Source organism: Panicum virgatum, chromosome 8N, assembly GCF_016808335.1.
Source record: "Panicum virgatum strain AP13 chromosome 8N, P.virgatum_v5, whole genome shotgun sequence".
Taxonomy (NCBI): domain Eukaryota; kingdom Viridiplantae; phylum Streptophyta; class Magnoliopsida; order Poales; family Poaceae; genus Panicum; species Panicum virgatum.
Window position 1 is genome coordinate 49,236,989 of NC_053152.1, and position 21,967 is coordinate 49,258,955.

At 43.2% G+C, this 21,967-nt stretch overlaps 1 protein-coding gene and 1 pseudogene across 1 annotated transcript; both read left to right on the forward strand.

The window, feature by feature from the left end:
• The first annotated feature begins 1,737 nt into the window (after positions 1 to 1,737).
• Positions 1,738 to 21,526, forward strand: LOC120685590 (putative disease resistance protein RGA3). The gene is made up of 4 exons (XM_039967595.1): positions 1,738 to 1,895; positions 2,505 to 5,027; positions 20,413 to 21,032; positions 21,159 to 21,526. The coding sequence occupies exons 2-3, from the start codon at positions 2,547 to 2,549 to the stop codon at positions 20,995 to 20,997; spliced, it is 3,066 nt and encodes a 1,021-aa protein (XP_039823529.1). The 5' UTR covers positions 1,738 to 1,895; positions 2,505 to 2,546; the 3' UTR covers positions 20,998 to 21,032; positions 21,159 to 21,526.
• On the forward strand, positions 13,023 to 20,404 carry LOC120685591 (annotated as a pseudogene).
• Positions 21,527 to 21,967: the final 441 nt, after the last annotated feature.

Below are 21,967 nucleotides of genomic sequence, written 5' to 3' on the forward strand. Positions count from 1 at the left end.
GGCCAAGGGTGTGCGCAAGGTCCGCGGCCGCAGCAGCCGCCATGGTGACTTGGTCCTTGTAGCTCAATCTCCACGCCTCTGCACGCGTCATCAACCTCAAGCATGGCGTGCCGCTGCCGCTCTGCCGATCGATCATAACACCGCCGACTCGCCATTAAACTGGCGTACTCGCACAGCAACTCATGACTTCATGGGGGAAGTACCAACGTGAAAAAGAAAACCGGCCGTATTGGTCATCAACCAAAAACGAGATTGATCCAGCGGCATTGGCGGTTCCACATGTGACAATGGAAGCACATGGTTGCTCAGGCCGGCCAGCTGTTCACACCACCAAGACTATGATTATTAAATGTACTTATTGGCTAATCCTATAGGAAGCTTATTGGCTTCTTCCACAATATTCAAATGCCACAATAGGTGGTAAAATACAGGAGTCTTTGTAGACTGTGCTATACGCATCTTTTCTGCGAGTCTCCAACCCACTATTCCTGTGTTCCGAGGCAAGAGTAGCCTTTTGCAACAAAGTGCTCTCCAGTTTCCATTTACTCATCTGCTGTTGGCATCATTTCGCTCTGCCCTGCTGAAGGTATGTTTATGGATATGGAAAGATTCAGGCCTCTTGTTTAGCCAAGAAAACGTTCTGATTTCCATCTTAGCTTTCTGTTCTCATAAGAATCGACTAATCATGCAGAAGCTTGATGCTGGACAGTGTGCCCATTTCTGATGGACCATTGATTCAACAGATCCTATTGGTAGCAAAATAATGTGCCTTGAGACATACAGAGCTCCATATGAAGCACTCTAATCAGTGCCTTACCAGTTGACCCTTATTCAGGTACCATTTATAGTTTTAACAGATCCGAAAATTCTGAGATTCAGCAGTAATTCTTCTTGCTAATTATATTACCTGCTAAGCTGTTCTAGTATTCAGGTACCCTTTCTAGTTCTAATAGATCTGAAAATTCTGAGTTTTATCAGTGATTTTTCTTGTTAATTATATTACCTGCTAAGCTGTTCTAGTTAAAGGTGTTGATTAACCATGCTGTCATTTAACCTTCTAAGCTATTATAGTTGTCCCCGGTTTTTGCAGTAGTTGCCGTAGGATCTGCTGGTTCTTGATTCTCCTAGCAATAAAGTGATAGTCCTCAGTTGTCTATTCTAAACATTGGTCTCCCCAGGCACCTGTGTTTTAAATTGCATCCCCTCTTTCATGAAGGCCTTAAAAGTGCTCATGGGTAATGATCTGATGAACAAACTACTTGTTCAAGAAGATTACTATTGGTTGTTATGAGACTCTTATGCTCCTTGGAAGATGGTTCGAGTTGTGCTTCAGATTTGCATGTCCTCGTAAGCAGAAGCTTGATGCACTGTGGAGCAATTTCTATGGACCTCTTAATCTCTCAAGTTTATTTAAAAAGCTCTCAATGAAGAGAACATTGTTGGGAGAAAAAAAAATTGCATTGACACATACTGATCTCCTTCTGTAGTGTTCTGATCAGTGGCTTACCAATGCACCTATAATCAGGTACTTAATGCACCAGCATGGCTTTAATTCAGTGATAATTCTTTTTGCTCTTCCACTGAACCATTCTAGCTGTAGCCTGTGATTGAACAACTTTTCTTTCGATGAGCAAGCACTTAACTTATTCATTCTGTCGTCAACTTTTGCAGTTTTAATGAGCTCTATTATTTGTGGTTCTCCATTGGTGATTGTCTGATAACTTCTGCTATCCACATTATAAAGTGGTTTTTAATATCAGTTACTTTTCATCTGCCAAGCTTGGGAGCAGTCTGCTGGATGTTTGAAGTCTTGATGGGTTATCATCTGATAATTCTCTTTCTACAAATAAATAATTAACATTGAATCTGGGCATAAGTCATTCTCTTGTTAACAGGTAAGCTTCCAAGGCTACCACTTTATATGCATCTTCATTTCCTTAAGTTACAGTAATTGTGACCTCTATAGCAGCGTGTAGAAAACACAAAATCTTTATTGTGACAGTTGAAATGGTGACTCAAACAGTGTCACTCAAACAGTAATTGTGCTCTAGCAGATAAAAAAATGACTATCAGCAGAATTTCTCGAGGTTTTATATGCATAATGGCAAATATTTTCCAAATAATAACATCCAATCCAGTTCAGGTTCTCTTGCAGCATTTAGCAGCACAAACAAAAAGGACAACAAGCTAACTCAGGAGCTTATACCTCAATACCTTACCGTACTACTGATTTTGCTAGATAAACATCTTATGCCTAGTGTATTAGTTCCTGACCCATATGGAATAGCATTATGCATGATTTACTAAAGACTTAAAGAAATTTTGGTGATATTTAGCTTAATAACAAGGTGCCCCAGCGTCTTGGTCTCTTGGATGTCTTGTAGCCTACATGCCATGTAAATATTACATCACATGTCAGTACTGATATATGTTAATATGTTTCATTTTGCGAGCCCTGTCAAATATTTAGTCCAAGTTAACACATTTTCACATTTATTTCCCAGCCTGCAGCTCCTCTGGTGAATTTCTCTCAGCACCTTTGTCTGATGGCAACCATATTAGAATCTTTTGCTGGATCGTGCGCTAAGAAGTTGCAAGATGTCATTTCAGAGGAGGCCATACTAATTTTAGGGGTAAAAGAAGAGCTCACAGAAATGCAGAGAAGAATGCAGCAAATACGACACTTTCTTAATGATGCAGAGCAAAGGAGTACAAAAGAATCAGCTGTTAACGATTGGCTTAGTCTGCTAAGAGATGCCATGTATGATGCTGATGATATTATTGACTTGGCTAGATCTAAAGGAAGCAAACTATTGCCTGATAACTCTTTGTCATTATCAAGCAAATCAAATACATGCACTGGTCTTTCCCTTTCCTCTTGCTTTTCTAATATCCAGACACGTCATGAGGTTGCTGTTAAGATTCGAAGCCTGAACAAAAGAATAGACAATATTTCCAAGGATAAAGTATTGACATCACTAACAAGTACACAATCTACTAAAAAAGTTTCAGCACCAAAACACAAAAGAAGTTCCAACCTTGTTGAACCCAACCTTGTGGGTAAGGAGGTCACACATGCTTGCAGAAAGCTAGTAGATTTGCTACTTGAGCATAAAGATAAGAGGTCTTACAAGATTGCTATTGTTGGAACAGGAGGAGTTGGTAAGACAACACTAGCACAGAAAATATACAATGATCAGAAAATAAAAGGGTTCTTCGACAAACAAGCATGGGTCTGTGTCTCCAAAGATTACTCCGAAGTTATTATTCTGAAGGAGATTCTTCGAAAAATTAAAGTTCAGTACATGCAAGATGAATCAATTGATGAGCTCCAAAGCAAGCTAAAATTAGCCATCACAAAGAAGAGCTTCTTTTTTGTGTTGGATGATGCGTGGCAGTCTGACATATGGGAAAATCTACTCAGGACCCCATTGCATGCTGCAGCGACAGGGATAGTTCTGTTGACGTCTCGACTCGACACTGTTGCTGTAGAAATTGGAGTGGACCACACACACCGAGTTGACTTAATGTCAGTGGACGTAGGATGGGAGCTGCTTTGGAAGAGCATGGGAATAAACCAAGAAAAAGAAGTGCAAAGTCTGCGAGACTTAGGGAAAGATATTGTTCGCAGATGTGGCTATCTTCCTCTTGCCATTAAGGTTGTTGCTAGGGTTTTAGCAAGCAAAGAACAAACCGAGATTGAATGGAACAAGTTCTCCAGAAAAGATGCTTGGTCCACGAGCAAACTTGAAATACCAAGTGCTTTATATATAAGCTATGAAGAGCTGCCATACTATTTAAAGCAGTGTTTTGTCTATTGTGCCATATTTCCAGAAGATGCAGTTATTTTCCGTGATGACATCACTAGGATGTGGGTGGCTGAAGGCTTCATAGATGAGCAAGACGGCCAACTATTGGAAGATACAGCTGAAGAATACTATTATGAGTTGATATATAGGAATCTCTTCCAACCAAATTATTTAACGGTTGATCTTAGTGAATGCAGAGTGCACGACCTATTGAGGCAGCTTGCTTGTCATTTATCTAGAGAAGAATGTTTTGTGGGTGACCCAGAATCAATAAGAGTTAATGTCATGAGTAAATTTAGACGTATTTCAGTAACCACTAAGAAGGATATGGTGGTGCTACCTAGCATGGATAAGGATCAATATAAAGTTAGAACTTGGAGAACTTCTTATGAAAAGTCAATAAGAGTTGATAATACAATATTTAGAAGCCTTCCATATATTCAAATTTTGGATCTAACTGATTCAGTTATACAAAGTATTCCAAATTTTGTTGGAAGATTGATCCACTTACGGTTACTTAATCTTAATGGGACTGGCATATCTTATCTTCCTGAGTCCATTTGTTGTCTCATAAATCTTCAGATATTAAACTTGCAGCGGTGTGATGCTTTGCATAGTCTTCCTTTAGGAATAACTCAGTTATGTAACTTGAGACGCCTTGGTCTTCTTAAAACACCAATAAATCAGGTTCCAAAAGGGATTAAGAAATTGAAGTTCCTCAATGATCTAGATGGATTTCCAGTTGGTGGGGGTAGTGATAATGGTGCTAGAACACAAGATGGATGGAACCTAGTCGAGCTGGGTTGTCTTTTTCAGTTGAGGAAGCTATATATGATTAAGTTGGAGAGAGCATCTTCTTGTAGCACAGCTTCATTGTTCCTAGACAAAAAGTTTCTCATAAAACTCAGTTTGTGTTGTACTGAACGTACACATGAACGATATAGTGAAGATGATGTAATCAATATCGAGAGGACATTTGAGAAGCTAATCCCTCCACAGAGCATCGAAGGTATACTTATTCTAAATTTCTTTGGTCGGAGGTTTCCCACCTGGTTTGATACTACTACACATTTTCCATCATTGAAGTACTTGAAACTCGTGCGGTGTAAATCATGTGTGCATCTTCCTCCAATTTGGCAACTTCCCAACTTAAAATATCTGAAAATCCTGGGAGCCACCGCAGTCACCAAGATTGGACCCGAATTTGTTGGTTATGGGGTAGGTAATCCCACATCTGCAGAGACAATAGCTTTCCCCAAGCTTGAAACATTGATCATTGTGGATATGCCCAACTGGGAGGAGTGGACCTTTGTTGTTGAAGAAGAAGAAGCGACATCAGCAAGAAAGAAAGCGAAAGAGGATGGAGCTGCTGCAAAGCAAAAGTGGGAAGCCCCACCTCCAAGGTTGCAGCTGCTTCCTCGTTTGAAGGATTTGCAACTTGAGCGCTGCCCCAAGTTGAGAGCTCTCCCACGACAACTTGGACAGGAGGCCACCAGCTTGAAGGAGCTCCAATTAAGATATTTGGATAGCATTAAGGTTGTAGAGAACGTCCTCTTCCTCTTTGAGGTGCTATTAATTGCAGGATGTGAAGGCCTAGAGAGGGTCTCGAATATTCCCCAAGTGAGAGTGCTGCGTGCACAGCTGTGTCCGAACTTGAGGTGTATGGAGAGGTTGGACAGCTTGCACCAGCTATTTCTAACAGAGGATATGCAAGATATCTCCTCACGGTGGCTGCCTGGACTCCAAGAGCTGCACCAGCAGCAGCATGGAGAAGACATGGATGTCTACACCTGGTGATGATTGTCCAATCCTGTGAATATGCAAGGTATGACCACTTGTTGGATATTTGAATATCATTACATACTTATTTGTCCCCTGGTTTCCTTTTGTGCTCTGTTTTCTTATCATGATCGACTGACAGCTGACAAGCTATTTCCTTTTGCTTTCATAAAGGGTATTGTATTTGTATCTCTTGAAGATGGAAGTGCCTAGCTGCTCGTGGAGCTGAACGTCTGTCTAGTGCCGGCGAAGGGTACTGTATCTCTTGATCAAGAACAACAACATGAGCTGATGTTTCCTCTGCTGATGGGAAGGCTTGTTTAATGTTTCTTTAAGTGTTTGGCTAATGTGCATGTCTGAATAAAATGTGTGCTACTTGAGTTTCTGGAATAACTCTGCGATGAGCTTGAACGTTTTGTAGTTTGCGAACATGTAATATGAAGAAACCAAACCTGCTGTTGCCTGCTTTCTTTTGCTATTATTGATATACATGAAAATTGAACTCTAGTTAGCAGTTTAGAACTAACATTACAGGGTCCTTGAACTGATGCATCTTCTACCGATCACACCTGATCTCTGTTGTCAGCTGCAGCATAGGCCATAGGTAATGGGGACGTGGGTTCCCGATCTTCCGTCAGGTTATGGATAACTATTGTTGTAGGCGGAGCGGGACACACCGATCCGGCTTCAGATCCTAAGACCCGAATCCAGCAATCTTAGCACCATGACTCCTCTAGTTATCAACCGTGTCATAACCCGGTTGACCTCGCCAAGAAGGCTAATCCCTGCAGCGCAACGAAGAACACAAGCAAGAACTCGAAAGAACGCAGCTCAGATGAAGTGACTCTGCAGATGAATGATTAATCTCACAAGTTGGGGTCTCACAAACCGATGAACGGCGACAACTGTTCTTGACAGAATGAATCTAAGCAAAACCCAAAGTCTCACGATGGCGGCGGCGGCTGCTAATAAGGGTTTAGGTCGTGCAAGACCCCCTGGACGCACCCCTATTGGGCTCCAACACAATACATGGACCATCGGCCCAAAAACAGTGACGCAGCACCAAGACGAAGAACTAGGACACAACACTCAACACTACGAACTCTGAAATTAAATTATGCAAAGGCTATGGCGCGGATGGTTTTAGGTAGGAAACAAATATGGCGGTGGACTATGGAACGAAGGCGAAAACACTCAAACTAGGGTAAGATGTAAACCTGACAGTATACCTAAAGCTCTGATTACCAAATAATGGGGACGTGGGTTCCTGATCTTTCGTCAGGTTTTGGATAACTATCGTTGTAGGCGGAGCGAGACACACCGATCCGGCTTCAGATCCTAAGACCCGAATCCAGCAATCTTAGCACCACAACTCCTCTGATTATCAACCGTGTCACAAACCGGTTGACCTCGCCAAGAAGGCTAATCCCTGCAAGCGCAACGAAGAACACAAGTAAGAACTCGAAAGAATGCAGCTCAAATGAAGTGACTCTGTAGTTGAATGATTAATCTCACGAGTTGGGGTTTCACAAACTGATAAATGGCGACAACTGTTCTTGACAGAATGAATCTAAGCAAACCCCAAAGTCTCACAATGGCAGCAGCAGCTGCTAATAAGGGTTTAGGTCGTGCAAGACCCCCTGGACGAGCCTCTATTGGGCTCCAACACGATACATGGACCATCGGCCCAAAAACAGTGATGCAGCACCGAGACAGATTCCTTAGATGTCAACTTCCTCGGACGATTCCTGTCGACTTTGGACGAATTTGGGCCTGAGACCAGTTCTATTGGAAGCGCCTTGAAATTATCTTTCCAACCATATAAAGTTTGGCCAAATCCGATTTCATATGCAACCTGGGCGTCCGTTTTAGTGCGGGCTGTTCCTGGAGTCCGAAACTGAAATGAGGTCGAATCGGTTTGGGCCTCCATCTTGATCCGGACGTCTTTGCTGGTCCTCCACCCCTCCAAGGCCTTCTCCACACCCTTGCTGGTCCTCTCCTTTATTCCTAAGTACAATTAAGTCATTAGATAGTAATTTATTCTCAGATTCACAATAAACATTACTTAAAAACGAGCTCACCTGTAAGTTCAATTGTCGAGCGCGTGCGCACGTAATAGGACCTTGTATATCTTCTTGAGGAGTATCGTTTGTATTCGTAGGAGTGATGTCCTCATCAATAGGCAGGCCATATCAGTGATGCAGTGCCTGTGCCATGTTCAAAAACTCTGAATAACGTGCTCGCGTTGGCAGCAAATGAAGGCCAGCAGGACAGGACCAAGGACCTGTGCAGAGGCTTTGCTTCTTCGGAGTCGCACGCGCGTCTGAAATCGATAGGAACTAACTCACAATGAATCCATCCAACCGTCCATTGCGCGTTTTCGTTGGCAAACTAAGGCACCTCTGTAACGAACATGGTCCTATTTAGATCATTTCGAGTGATTTTGGTGATCGAGTGACAACGCAATCAATGGGACTAACGAATTTGCGAGATCATATTTGTAGGATTCTTTAGGTCCTTTGGATGGAGTCCAAACCATATCCGAGACGTCCAATACACCGCAGAGACGATACATCCAATGCACCGTCGAGACGAGACGTCTAATGCACAGTTGAGACGAGGTGTCCAACCCACCGTAGAGATATCAAGTCGCAGTGAAAAAGCAAAGACTATCCGAGTTGGACAAGAGCAACAAGGAAACAGGAAAACACAGTGTGTTCGGATAATCCGACACACTCATGGTCGGACTATCCGAGCAAAGAAGCTAGATGATTCGACATGGGATAAGCAGCGTCGGACAAATACTCGGAGCATCCTTGAGAGCCACTGTTGCACCAAGATGAAAAATGCCTTCAGGGTCGGATGGTCCGACGAAAGGAAAAGGACCATCGGACTAAGCCTCGGATTATTCTCCAGAGAGCCTATTTTCTCGAGATGGAAAATATCCTTCAGGGTCGGATGATCCGACGTGGTAACTTTGGAGCGTCAGAGTAATGGTCGGATCAATGATCAGAGACGTTATCTTGGAATTCAAATGCAGCCTTTAGCACCAGATGATCCGACGTGGTACTCAAATAGTGTCGGACTAATGCGTTGGACAAATGACGTCAGCAATTGGTTTGAAACTTAACGGATACCGTGGAGATGACAGTGGGGTCGGATGATCCGACGCCCTTGCTCAAAGCACTATCGGATTATCCGACGCCTACACAGAAAAAGGCATAACGGCTACTCAACGGCTAATCTGAGTTGGTGGCCTATATAAGCGCCTCACCCCAGTCATTTTAGAGTTGCTGGAGACCAAAGACACCTCATACACATTGAAGAATAATTCCAAGCCATCCAAAGAGCAAATTGACCACATCCTTAGGTTTAGTGCTAGTTTAGCTCATGAGTGAGTGAGTGAACAAGGTTGTGTGCCTTGTGTTTTGGTTCTAGGAGAGAACCACCTCTTGTACTCGGTGTGCCGGTCATCCTTGGAGTCATGGTGGCTCGCCGGCAACGTCCTCGACCCTCCGGCTTGGTGTGGAGCGGCGACGACATCTTTATGCGGGGGACGTGGAGACCCCCATCTTTTGTGGAGAAGCTCCTTAGTGGAACCCAGGATCAAGGTGACCGTGGTTGAGTTCGCGGAAGAGATTTGATTTCCGAGAAGCGATACTCTTAGTGAGTACTTCAACAACGTGGATGTATGTTGCCTTTGTGGCTAACCGAATCACGGGATAAATCCTCATGTCACAGAGTTTGCTTTCTCTCATCCCTCCTTTAAGCTTCCGCATCTCATATTGCAACTTGTGTGCCTCTACTTTTCTAGAGCAGTTTCTTGATAGGATTGGCTATAGGTTGCATAACTCTTTTGGGATGAAAATTTTCACATTACATGAACCGTAGTTGCACATCTAGATAGAATAATCTAGTTTATATTTTGTGCAATTTAATTAGACTTTGAGGTTAAGGTTTTTAGTTTGGCTAATTCACCCCCTCTCTCTCTTAGACTACGAGCACCCGATTCCTTTCAACCATCATAAAAAAACGTAACACACGCATGCAGCACGCGTGCCCCCCGATTTGCCGGCGCGATTTGCCGGCGTACTCATGAGAGAAGTATGCCTCTGCTCGGTTATCAAGTGAACAGCAACTCTGTTCTTGATTGAAAGAAAAACAGTAGCTCTGTTCAGAATATCCTCTGGCTCTTCCTGTTCACAGCAACTCTGTCATCTGCGAGAGAACACTCTGTTCCCGGCAGCAACTGAACCCATTCAGACATTCGGGCATTTTATTTTGTGCTTGACCATCCGAAGAGAAACGATTGGAATATAGTAATCCCAACGACGACAATGATCATCAGGACCTGCGAAAGAATCACCTCGATGGAGCATGATGGGATGGGATTACCAGCCACCTCCATCTAATTCCGAATGTTTGTGATAAAATGAACAAGCCGGCCGGCGGCCGTGATCTAAACATAAACATCAAAACATCTTATGTTGAGAGCACAAAAATCTTTACGGTGCAAATTGAAGTGATAAAGTTATGAAACTATATGGTAAATGTTCCTATAGTAGCTAAAAAATTGTTATACTCATAATCAGGATTAATGCCAAGAGAAAGGGAAAGAAAATCAGACACAGCAAGGAAAACGGGCCAGCTCTGTCCCACAACTGTGCTGCTCCTTTCCCACTGGGCCCGCTGCTTCCTCGTGGTGGGCCTCCATACTAGGTCGGCCCACCTGCCTATTGTCCGAGAGGATCCGGAAGTCGGTTCGTCTCCTTCCAAGTCATCCTCCGGAACCCATGACGTCGGCGCCTCGGCGGCAATCCTCGGCTCCGCCTCCAGCTCGCTCCAGCTCCAGCGGTGGCTGGATCAGCAGGGGTGCCTTCTCCCGCGGCCTCCATCGAGCTGTGGCGAATCTAGAATTCGAAGTTAGGGTGATCCAAGACAAAATTTTTGAATACCACTAGTCCACAATAGATTAATAAAACATCTCATAAACATCTCCAAATGCATATTTAAGTATGAAACTTGCATCAACGAAGATTACACACTTATAATAGTTCAAATAAGGTTACAATTCTATTTTTTCTCATATCTACGCTTTTTCATAGCCAATCTAGAACTAGCAGGGAAGAATTACAATTTGGTAGTCGTATAGTGAAACTGTGCAAGCAGCAAGCTAATTCGTGACAACTGCAATAGACATGAGACTGAGGAAGAACAAAAATGCACTTAACAAATGACAGCTTGAGCGAGGGTGTCGAAAGGGTTGATCCCGGATGTATGTACACCATGTAAGTCCCCTGCGTTGTTTGAACTCTGAACCACCATGTCCCCTGCTCGATCACACGCCCCAAGAGAAATATCCTGGCGCCGGCGAGCGAGCACCATTGACTGCTCCTCCGGGCTTCCGATCTACGTGTGGTCGTACCCAACCTCGGCCTGCATATGCCCGCCTGCCGACCGCCGCCCACATACCGGCTTTGCGCCTCTGTAGTGTGCTTGCGCTGGCAGCCGCTAGCAGCTCATAGCAGCACTGCCAGCCTGCTGCCGGCCACCTCCCCCCCAAATCCTAGTCATGGTCGAATCAGTCGCGACCTGCGAGGCCGTGGAAGGGACATCAGGAGCACTGCTGGTGCGGTGGACGCAGGTGCATCTTCACATGACAAAAAAACAATCAAACTACTGGCCATTTCTTAGGGGTCGTGGCCCACCGGTCCACCCTCTGGCTCCGCCGCCGTCGAGGGCCTGAGCCCGACCACTCGCCTCCCCAGCACCTCTGTCCCCTCGTTATCATTCTCGGGGGGGCTGGACTGGTTAGAGCAACTTTAAGAGATTCTCTATATTCATTCTAATTATTGGAAGTTGAAATTTTGATGAAAAAATAGTCTTCAAGAGTTTTTATAAGTTGTTATCCAAACATAGCCATCATCTATTCCGGATTTCTCGCTAGCCAAAAATAGATAACGAAAATGGTTCTTAGAGTGTAAACAAGATATACAAAAACTGTTGGACAGTGAACATGTATACAGAGCGATTTTTATGTACATGACTCTTCAAATAATAATTTAAAAAGTGAAATTTAGAAAGACTCTTGGAGATGCTCTGCCTTGGGTAGGGTAACCTGGATTTGACATTGCTGGTTTGGGACCGGGAATTACGAGCGATTTTTATGTACATGACTCTCCAAATGATAATTTAAAGAGTGAAATTTAGAAAGACTCTTGGAGATGCTTTGCTTTGGGTAGGGTAACATGGACTTGACATTGCTGGTTTGGGACCGGGAATCGCGAATCCGCCCGTGCGATTTTCTCGTCTGCACAATTTAGTCGGCCGTGTTGATCGGGTTGGATTCCTGTGCAAGTTGGTTTTTTTCTTTGTTTTTTTTTGAGATTACACGGTACAACTCAGACACTCACAATGCATACACACTCACACCCCTATGAACACACGTACGCAAACTCTACCCCTATGAGCATCTTCGAAGACCGAGCCGACAAATCCTGGAGATTGACAAAGTCACCACAGACGCTTCGCTGTCGATGGGAACGTCGCCTACCACTGAATGCACAACACTTACACGGTACGGTACAACTCAGACACTCACAACACACGCACACTCACCCCTATGAACACGCGTACGCAAACCCTACCCCTATGAGTATCTTCCAAGACCGAGCCGGCATATTTTGGAGATTGACGAAGTCACCACAAGCACCTCGCTGTAGACGGGAACGTCGCCTACCATTGAATGCACAATGCCGTTAAATCTCAGAATATTCCCTCCCAAGAGGAGTCGAACCCAGGAACTCAAGTGTTACCGGGGCTCTTATAACCACTAGGCTACAATTTTTTTTTTCGGGTTTCCTGTAGACTTCAAGTTTCTTTATTCGGCCCAGGAAAGGCCCTTGGGTTTTTCTCGCTGGACCGTGGGCCAATTTTGCAAACAAAGGTGGCCGTGTCGACGACAAAATGATAACTTGGTCGTGAGCGCTCGTCTCCGCGAGGAAGATGAACAGTAAAAGAGCGGGCCCACGTGCAGTGAGCCTAGCGTCTTTTCTGTGAGGCTGCGATTTCCCCTCGCCCATGTTTTTTCTACTGTGCCAGCTGCCAATCCATCTTGGTCACCATGATTAAGATGCACTGCCAATTCTCATCCAAGTTTCAATTCAATCGATATAGTTGTTAGCTGGTAGCGTGCTGCTGTCATTGTCTCATGGATGGCCAAACTTTTGTTAGACTTGGCTGCTTATTCTAACATTGGCTGTATGCATGGAATGGTCCGGCCTCTCCTTTTCCAATTGTGCAACTTGCTTAAACGATCAGTAGGGACTAGTCTCAGCCACCAATGCTGCTTGGTTGTGGTGCCTCTTCCCTAAACGAACCAGGTCACCGGAAGACCAACAAGGCAACAATAATGGAGTGGGGGCAACGTGACCCCGCTCCCGTGCTAGAGGACCGCGCGGCCACGGACCCGCCGACACTACTGCATGGGCCAACCACGCCGGCCGATCCACCCACCCACACGCCGACGGTGACTGAACAGAGTCCTCCTGCTACATGTATCAGCCATGATCAAGATGCCAGATATTTTCAGCAACATTTCGTTTCCTGCTGCTGAGCCGACACTACTGCATGGGGTAAATACCGGTGAATCTTTAAACTGAGCCATCTGTACACAAAATTTCTGCAAGATTTGGTTTCCTGCCGCTGAAGCGACACCGAAGAGACGAGGCTTCGCTTCACGAGGAACTACTCTGTTTCTGCATCATTTCAGTTCATGATTTCTGTTGGCTACGGTGAGCTCAAAGGGTCCTGATCCGCTCCTATGTCTTCTCTACTCACATGACTGATTTGCACCTTGTTGATCGTTCATTAATTCACCGTCTATGTTCGATCTAGTTGATTCAAGAAATCTTGTTCGGCGAGAAACACTATAGGTGGTAAAATACTGGAGTGCTCTCCCGTTTCCATTTACTCCTCTGCTGTTGGCATCCTTTCGCCCTGCTCTGCTGAAGGTATGTTTATGCATATGGAAAGATTCAGGCCTCTTGTTAACCAAGAAGACGTTCTGATTTCCAGCTTAGCTTTGTGTTCTCATAAGAATTGACAAATCATGCAGAAGCTTGATGCTAGAAATGGTGCCCATTTCTGAAAATTCTGAAATTTAGCAGTAATTCTTCTTGTTAATTATATTACCAGCTAAGCTGTTGTAGTATTGAGGTACCCTTTCTAGTTCTAATAGATCTGGAAATTCTGAGTTTTATCAGTGATTTTTCTTTTTTTATTGGAAAACTCCAAGGGATTTTTCTTGTTTATTATATTACCTGCTAAGCTGTTCTACTTATAGATGTTCATCAACCGGGCTGTCATTTAATCTACTAAGCTGTTCTAGTTGTCCCCGCTTTTTGCAGTAGTTGCCGTAGGATCTGCTGGTTCTCGTTACTCCTAGCGATAAAGTGATAGTCCTCAGTCATCTATTCTATATATTGGTCTCTGCAGCCACTTGTGTTTTAAAATTGCATCCCCTCATTCAGGAAGGCCTTAAAAGTACTCATGGGTAATGATCTGATGAACTGACTGCTTGTTCAAGAAGATTACTATTGGTTGTTATGAGACTCCTATGCTTCTTGGAAGATGGTTCGAGTTATGCTTCAGATTTGCATGTCCTGGTAAGCAGAAGCTTGATACTCTGTGCACCAATTTCTATGGACCTCTCAATCTCTAAAGTTCATCTAAAAAACTCTAATTAAAGAGAGAGTGTTGGGAGAAAAAATAATTGCATTGACACATACTGATCTCCTTCTCTAGTGCTCTGATCAGTGGCCTACAAATACACCTGTAATCAGGTACTTAATGCACCAGCATGGCTTTAATTGAGTGACAATTCATTTTGCTCTTCCGCTGAACCAATAGCTGTAGCCTGTGATTGAACAACTTTTCTTTCGATGAGCAAGCACTTAACCTATTCATTCTTTCATCAACTTTTGCAGGTTTAATTAGCTCTATTATTTGTGGTTCTCCTGGTGATTGGCTGATAACTTCTACTATCCATATTATAAAGTGGTTTTTAAAATCAAATACTTTTCATCTGCCTAGCTTGGGCGCAGTCTGCTGGATGTTTGAAGTCTTGATGGGTTATCATCTGATAATTCTCTTTCTACAAATAAATAATTGACATTGAATCTGGGCATAAGTCATTCTCTTGTTAACAGGTAAGCTTCCCAGGCTACCACTATATTGCATCTTCATTACTGTAACTAGGCGTACGGCCCACGCATTCGCACGGCTAGTATTGAAAATTCAAAAATTGCATATCATTATCCTTACTATTTTTAAAAAATTATACTATTTGTTACCATACATCACCCAATTCATTATCACAAATTATGTCTTACTGTTGGTTAAAACAATTCAAATATAATCTACCTATCATAACAATTTGATTTGTTCAGCTTTAATAATCCTATGCATATAACTATTCTTATTTTCTTTTTATTTTGATTGATTGGTGTTAACTTTAGTTTTTATTAATAGCATATGTTTGTAACGGATACATGGCTAAATTGTATTTTATATTTATTTTTTCATAATGGTATTGGTGGGTGATTTTTAATTAGGCAGACGAGTATTTTAGGCTAATTTTTATCGTGAGAATTTCTTATATTTTTATATTTTTCTCCGATTAACGTGAGAATTTCTAGGCCTTGGAAGCGAACATGGAGGCTCCGTTTGTTGGCAAAAGATTAAGATAACTATTGTGGTGACCTGCGCATTTGCGCGGCTAGTATTGATATTCTAAATATATCTTGCATTTTTTATCTAATTATTATTTATAAACTTAAATCTTTCTCATGACATGCTATTTGCTTTAGTAATGAAGAGTGCTTCTCTGCTGCTTGCTAGTGTAGTGGTGCCTCCTTTTGCCTACATCTTTCTTTGTTAATTATGTGGCCGTATGGCAAGCGCACAGCCCTACCTGTTATGACTGCCTATCTCCTTGATCTTAGCTACTACCATTCGCTAGTAATAGTAGTAAACATGTTCCTTATCTGCCAGCCTTTGCAGTAATGCTGCCCACTGCTTAGTTCATCTGACTCAGTTATTCTTTTGCTAGCTTCCCTACTTTATGATCCTCTTGGTCGTCTGTTACTACTATGTTTAATTCTGTCGCATGTTGCATGGTGCCATGCCTCCATGGCCTAGTTTCAGTTGGAGAACAAATCGATCCAAGTTTCTTGCTTTTTGGAAGCCAACAAATTTCTATATATAGTGTAGAGCACAAGATTTCGTTCAGAATTTCAGCAACCTATGTTCATGTTCAAGTCTGATGAGCTTACTATACCAATCATGACCTGATCGATATTATCCTGGTTCTTGATCTTTTTGTGGTGTTAATTTTTTTTGAACTTGTGATGTTAATTGTGAGGTGCGGTAGTGTCTCGTAGCAATGTGGACAAGAAACTTTTGGAGTAATATCATGGACCCTCCCTTGGCAAGGTCAGGGATGCAGGAGGATTGCGAGAAAGGGTTAGGTTGGACGTGAAGTGGCCTTGTGCTTACATTGGGCTTGCAGACATGCACGTTCAAACATCACCAGTATGCAGTAGGTGATGGACAGTCTTCAGACTCCATGGAGGATGAAGAAGCTTGTGGCGCGGCGCTCGTGTTTGGATTCCAAAACTTTACACCCAAAAACATCACATCAAATGTTTGGACGCATGCATGCTTACACCCAAAAACATCACATCATGGCGTAATAAATAAAATTTATTTATAAAACTTTTTGCACGGATGGATTGTAAATTGCGAGATGAATCTAATGAGCCTACTTAATTCATGATTTACAATAGTGATGCTACAGTAATCATCCACTAATTATGGATTGATTAATTAGACTCATTAGATTCCTCTCGCGAGTTCAACCCATCCGTGGAAAAAGTTTTGTAAATAGATTTTATTTAATACTCCTAAATAGCAAGATTCTCTTTTAAAAATTTTACATCTAAACATGACCTTGCTCTTAGCCTCCAACTCTGTGAGCCTCATCGCTGGCCCAACTTTGGCCACCCTCCAGGCCTCCACTACTTCAATTTGGGATTATGCGAGACACTTAAAAATGGCCTCTGAGGTGGGCATGCTGGCGGCCCGCCTCTGTTAATGGTGGCAGGGCCGCCGGCCGTGCAACCGCATATGTTAATATATTAATAGAGACAGTTATGTTACACCAACCGCCTCTGTTATTACTTTAACATAGGCGGTTTTATTACGTTGACCGCCTCAGTAAATGCTCGATTAACACTAACGATAGGTTTGAGGCGTTTGCTTTGCCCACCTCAGAAAATCGATTTTGCCCGTCTTAGTTAAGTTTACTGTAGTAGTGCTCTCATCATGGTCACTGCAGACCAGATGGTAGTATAATATAGTGCAAAGCCTAGAATTATCTTGTTTATTTTGACTAATAATAATATAATCGTGATGGTGCATTTGGGATTTTGGTAATATAATAAGATATATGTGTGGTAAAACATGTTAATTGTTTGTGTAGCTAGTATCCTATAGGTATGCACGATATATAGCTTGATATGGAAAATGATGTATATGGGTATTATAGGCTAATTTTTTATACATACAAATATATTTTAATGGCACTGGTGGGAAATTTATAAACATGTATATGGGTATTATAGGCTAATTTTTTATAATAGCAGTGGTGGGTAATTTTAATTTCTTTTATTTTCTCTGATTAACGTGAGAATTTCTAGAACTTGGAAGCAAACATGGAGGCTCCGTTTGTTGGCCAATAATAAGATAATAGATAGATTATGACTTCTATAGTACCGTATAGAAAACAAGAAATATTTTAGTGTTACAGTTGAAAAATTGACTATTGGCAGAATGTCTTGAGGTTTTCTGTGCATAATGGCAAATAATTTCCAATTGATAACACCCAATCCAGTCCAGGTTCGCTTACAACATTTACAATCACAGACAAAAAGGACAACAAGCTAACTCGGGAGTTTACACCTCAATACCTCACCGTACTGCTCATTTTGCAAAAAAAAAATGTTGTGCCTAGTGTATTAGCTCCTGACCCATATGGAATAGCATTATGTATGATTTACTGAAGAAATAAAGAAGAATGTAATGATATTTAGCATAATAATACGGTGCCCCAGCGTCTTGGTCTCTTGGATGTCTAGTAGCCTACATGCCATGTAAATATTACACCACAAATCAGTACTGGTATATGTTAATCTCTTTCAAAATGCATTTCAATTTTGTGAGCCCTGCCAAATTTTTTGGCCAAGTTAACACATTTTCACATTTTTTTTTCTCAGCCTGCAACTCCTCTGGTGAATCTCTCTCAGCACCTTTGTCTCATGGCAACCATAATAGAATCTTTGGTTGGATCGTGTGCTAAGAAGTTGCAAGATGTCATTTCAGAGGAGGCAGTATTAATTTTAGGGGTAAAAGAAGAGCTCACAGAACTGCAGAGGAGAATGGAGCAAATTCAACACTTTCTTAATGATGCAGAGCAAAGGAGCACAAAAGAATTAGCTGTTAGCAATTGGCTTAGTCTGCTAAGAGATGCCATGTATGACGCTGATGATATTATTGACTTGGCTAGATCTAAAGGAAGCAAACTATTGCCGGATCAGTCTTTGTCATTATCAAGCAAATCAAATACATGCACGGGCCTTTCCCTTTTCTATTGCTTTTCTAATATCCAGACACGTCATGAGGTTGCTGTTAAGATTCGAAGCCTAAACAAAAGAATAGATAACATTTCAAAGGATAAAGTATTTTCATCATTGACAAGTACACAATCTACTGGAAATGTTTCGGCACCGAGGCAGAGAAAAAGTTCCAACCTTGTTGAACCCAACCTTGTGGGTAAGGAGGTCATAAGTGATTGCAGAAAACTAGTAGATTTGCTACTTAAACATAAAGATAAGAGGTCTTACAAGATTGCTATTGTTGGAACTGGAGGAGTTGGTAAGACAACACTAGCACAGAAAATATACAATGATCAGAAAATAAAAGGGTGCTTTGACAAACAAGCATGGGTTTGTGTCTCCAAAGACTACTCCGAAATTACTATTCTGAAGGAGATTCTTCGAAAAATTGAAGAACAGTACATGCAAGACGAATCAATTGATGAGCTCCAAAGCAGGCTAAAATTAGCCATCAAAGACGAGCTTTTTTCTTGTGTTAGATGATGTGTGGCAGTCTGACATATGGGAAAATCTATTGAGGACCCCGTTGCATGCTGCAACCACAGGGATAATTCTGTTGACGTCTCGACTCGACACTGTTGCTGTAGAAATTGGAGTGGACCATACACACCGAGTTGACTTAATGTCGGTGGACGTAGGATGGGAGCTGCTTTGGAAGAGCATGGGAATCAACCAAGAAAAAGAAGTGCAAAATCTGCGAGACTTCGGGATAGATATTGTTCGCAGATGTGGTTGTCTTCCTCTTGCAATTAAGGTTGTTGCTAGGGTTTTTGCATGCAAAGAACAAACCGAGAATGAATGGAACAAATTCTCTAGAAAAGATGCTTGGTCCATGAGCCGACTTGAAATACCAAGTGCTTTATATATAAGCTATGAAGAGCTACCGTACTGTTTGAAGCAGTGTTTTGTCTATTGTGCCATGTTTCCTGAAGATGCAGTTATTTATCGTGATGATGTTACTAGGATGTGGGTGGCAGAAGGCTTCATAGATGAGCAAGATGGCCAACTACTGGAAGATACAGCTGAAGCATACTATTATGAGTTGATCTATTGGAATCTGCTCCAACCAGATTATTCACTGGCAGACCTTAGTGTATGTAGAGTGCATGACCTATTAAGACAGCTTGCTTGTTATTTATCTAGAGAAGAATGTTTTGTTGGTGACCCACAATCAATAAGAGTTAATGTCATGAGTAAATTTAGACGTATTTTAGCAGTCGCTACGAAGGATATAGTGGTGTTACCTAGCATGGATAAGGATCAATATAAAGTTAGAACATGGAGGACTTCTTATGAAAAGTCACTGAGAGTTGATAATACAATATTTAGAAGACTTCCATACATTCGAGTTTTGGATCGAACTGATTCAGTCATACAAAGCATTCCAAACTGTGTTGGAAGATTGATCCATCTACGGCTACTTGATCTTGATGGAACTGACATATCTTGTCTTCCAGAGTCCATTTGTTGTCTCATAAACCTTCAGATATTGAACTTGCAGAGGTGTGGTGCTTTGCATAGTCTCCCTTTAGGAATAACTCGGTTATGTAACTTGAGACGCCTTGGTCTTGCTGGAACACCAATAAATCAGGTTCCAAAAGGGATTGCCCAATTGAAGTTCCTAAATGATTTACAAGGATTTCCAGTTGGTGGTGGCAATGATGATAGTGCTACAATGAAAGATGGATGGAACCTAGACGAGTTGGGTCCTCTTTTTCAGCTGTGGAAGCTTAAAATGATTAAATTGGAGAGAGCATCTCCTTGTATCACAGATCCATTGTTACTAGACAAAAACTTTCTCAAAACGCTCGGTTTATGAAGCATATAGTGAAGAGGATGTAATCAATACTGAGAGGATTTTTGAGAAGCTAATCCCTCCACGGAGCATTGAAGATATTTTTATTGGAGATTTCTTTGGTCGGAGGTTTCCCACCTGGCTTGATACTGCAACACATTTTCCATCATTGAAGTACTTGCTCCTCGTAAATTGCAAATCCTGCGTGCATCTTCCTCCAATTGGACAGCTCCCCAACTTAAAATATCTCGAAGTTGCGGGAGCCACTGCAGTCACATAGATTGGGCCCGAATTTGTGGGTAATCCCATATCTGCAGAGGCAGTAGCTTTCCCCAAGCTTGAAACGTTGGTCATCGAGGATATGCCCAACTGGGAGGAGTGGACCTTTGTTGAAGAAGAAGTGACAACAGCAAGTAAGGAAGCGGGAGAGGATGGAGTTTCTGCCAAGCAAAAGGGCGGGGAAGCCCTATCTCCAAGGATGCAGCTGCTGCCACGTTTGAAGAGGTTGGAACTTGACAGGTGCCCCAGGCTGAGAGCTCTCCCACAGCAGCTTGGACTGGAGGCCACCAGCTTGAATGTGCTCGACTTAAGAAATATGGATAGCATTAAGGTGGTGGAGAACCTCCCGTTCCTCTCTGAGATGCTTGTAATTGTTGGATGTGAAGGCCTAGAGAGGGTCTCGAATATTCCACAAGTGAGACAGTTGCGGGTAAGTGGCTGCCCAAATTTAAGGCGTGTTGAGGAGCTGGGCGGTTTGGAGCAGCTGTGGCTGGACGAGGGTATGGAGTCGCTCTCCTCACATTGGGTGCCTGGGCTCAAAGAGGAGCGCCAAAAACTCCATGGGGAAACATTGGACGTTTACACATGGCCTCGAACCTGAGACACGCCCGGTTTGATGGGCAGCAGAGCCACAAGGTATGAACAAAACTTGTTAAGCAATAGTTTATTAGTTGTCGCGTCTTCACTACAGAGAGCCCTGCTCTGCTGACTGCTCCTTTGTTGGGTTGTCAATCTAATGCTCTCTTTTTCTTTCTTCGACAGTACTTTGTCTTCTGGAGGGACGAAAGAGGAAGGAAGGAGGAGGGCTGGCGATGATGACGGGCAGGCAGCACCGCAGCAGTCGAGACGAGCTGACGCCGGAACACAAGGAGAGAAGGGAAAATCTGATATGGGCTTTTGTTCTACGGTTTGTATGTTTATCTATCCTAGTGTGTTGTGTGTTCATATCTGGTTACTACTGCATATATGTATCCGCTGTTTATTTCCGTACCCTCCTGTATCAATATCATGCAATGTGATGTAACAAGAGCCGGACAGGCCATGCCGTTCTGTTATGTTACAACATGAGTTTCTGTACGACTACTACTCTGCTTCGGCAGGCATCACTAATGGTGAAATGGCCTTGCACAGAATGCCGGTCGCCGACGTCTGCCGGCCAGCCGTCCCCGAAGCTGTCAATGAGTGAATTGTCAACCGTGCGGTGTGATCGTGCGCTTGGTCTTTGGATTGCAGGTACACGGGCGTCGAGTGTCGACGGAGAGTTGCCGTGGAGGAGCTCAGGCCGGGCGGCAGCTGTGGCGTCCACTCCTGGATCAAGGGCGTAAGCGGCGACGGAAGGCGGATTTCTTGGTTTGCGCCACAAAACCAAGGAAGCTGACGGCGGTTGAAGACGCCAAGTCGTGGAGGCACGAGCGTCGGTCTCGGGACTGACGAAGACGACGGGCGTCGACGGCGTCTAGGGCCTCGCTGCGGGCGAGGAGGTGACGGGCGTCGGGCGGCGTCTAGGGCCGTCAGAAGGCCGAGGCGGGAACGGCGTCTAGGGCCACGGCGTGGAGGCGGGAATCTTCCCG

Coding starts and splice junctions, on each gene's coding strand:
- LOC120685590 (XM_039967595.1), top strand. CDS start 2,547: ATGGCAACCATATTAGAATCTTTTGCTGGATCGTGCGCTAAGAAGTTG. Junction 5,028..20,412: donor CCGAATTTGTTGGTTATGGG/GTAGGTAATCCC, acceptor GGGCCCGAATTT/GTGGGTAATCCCATATCTGC.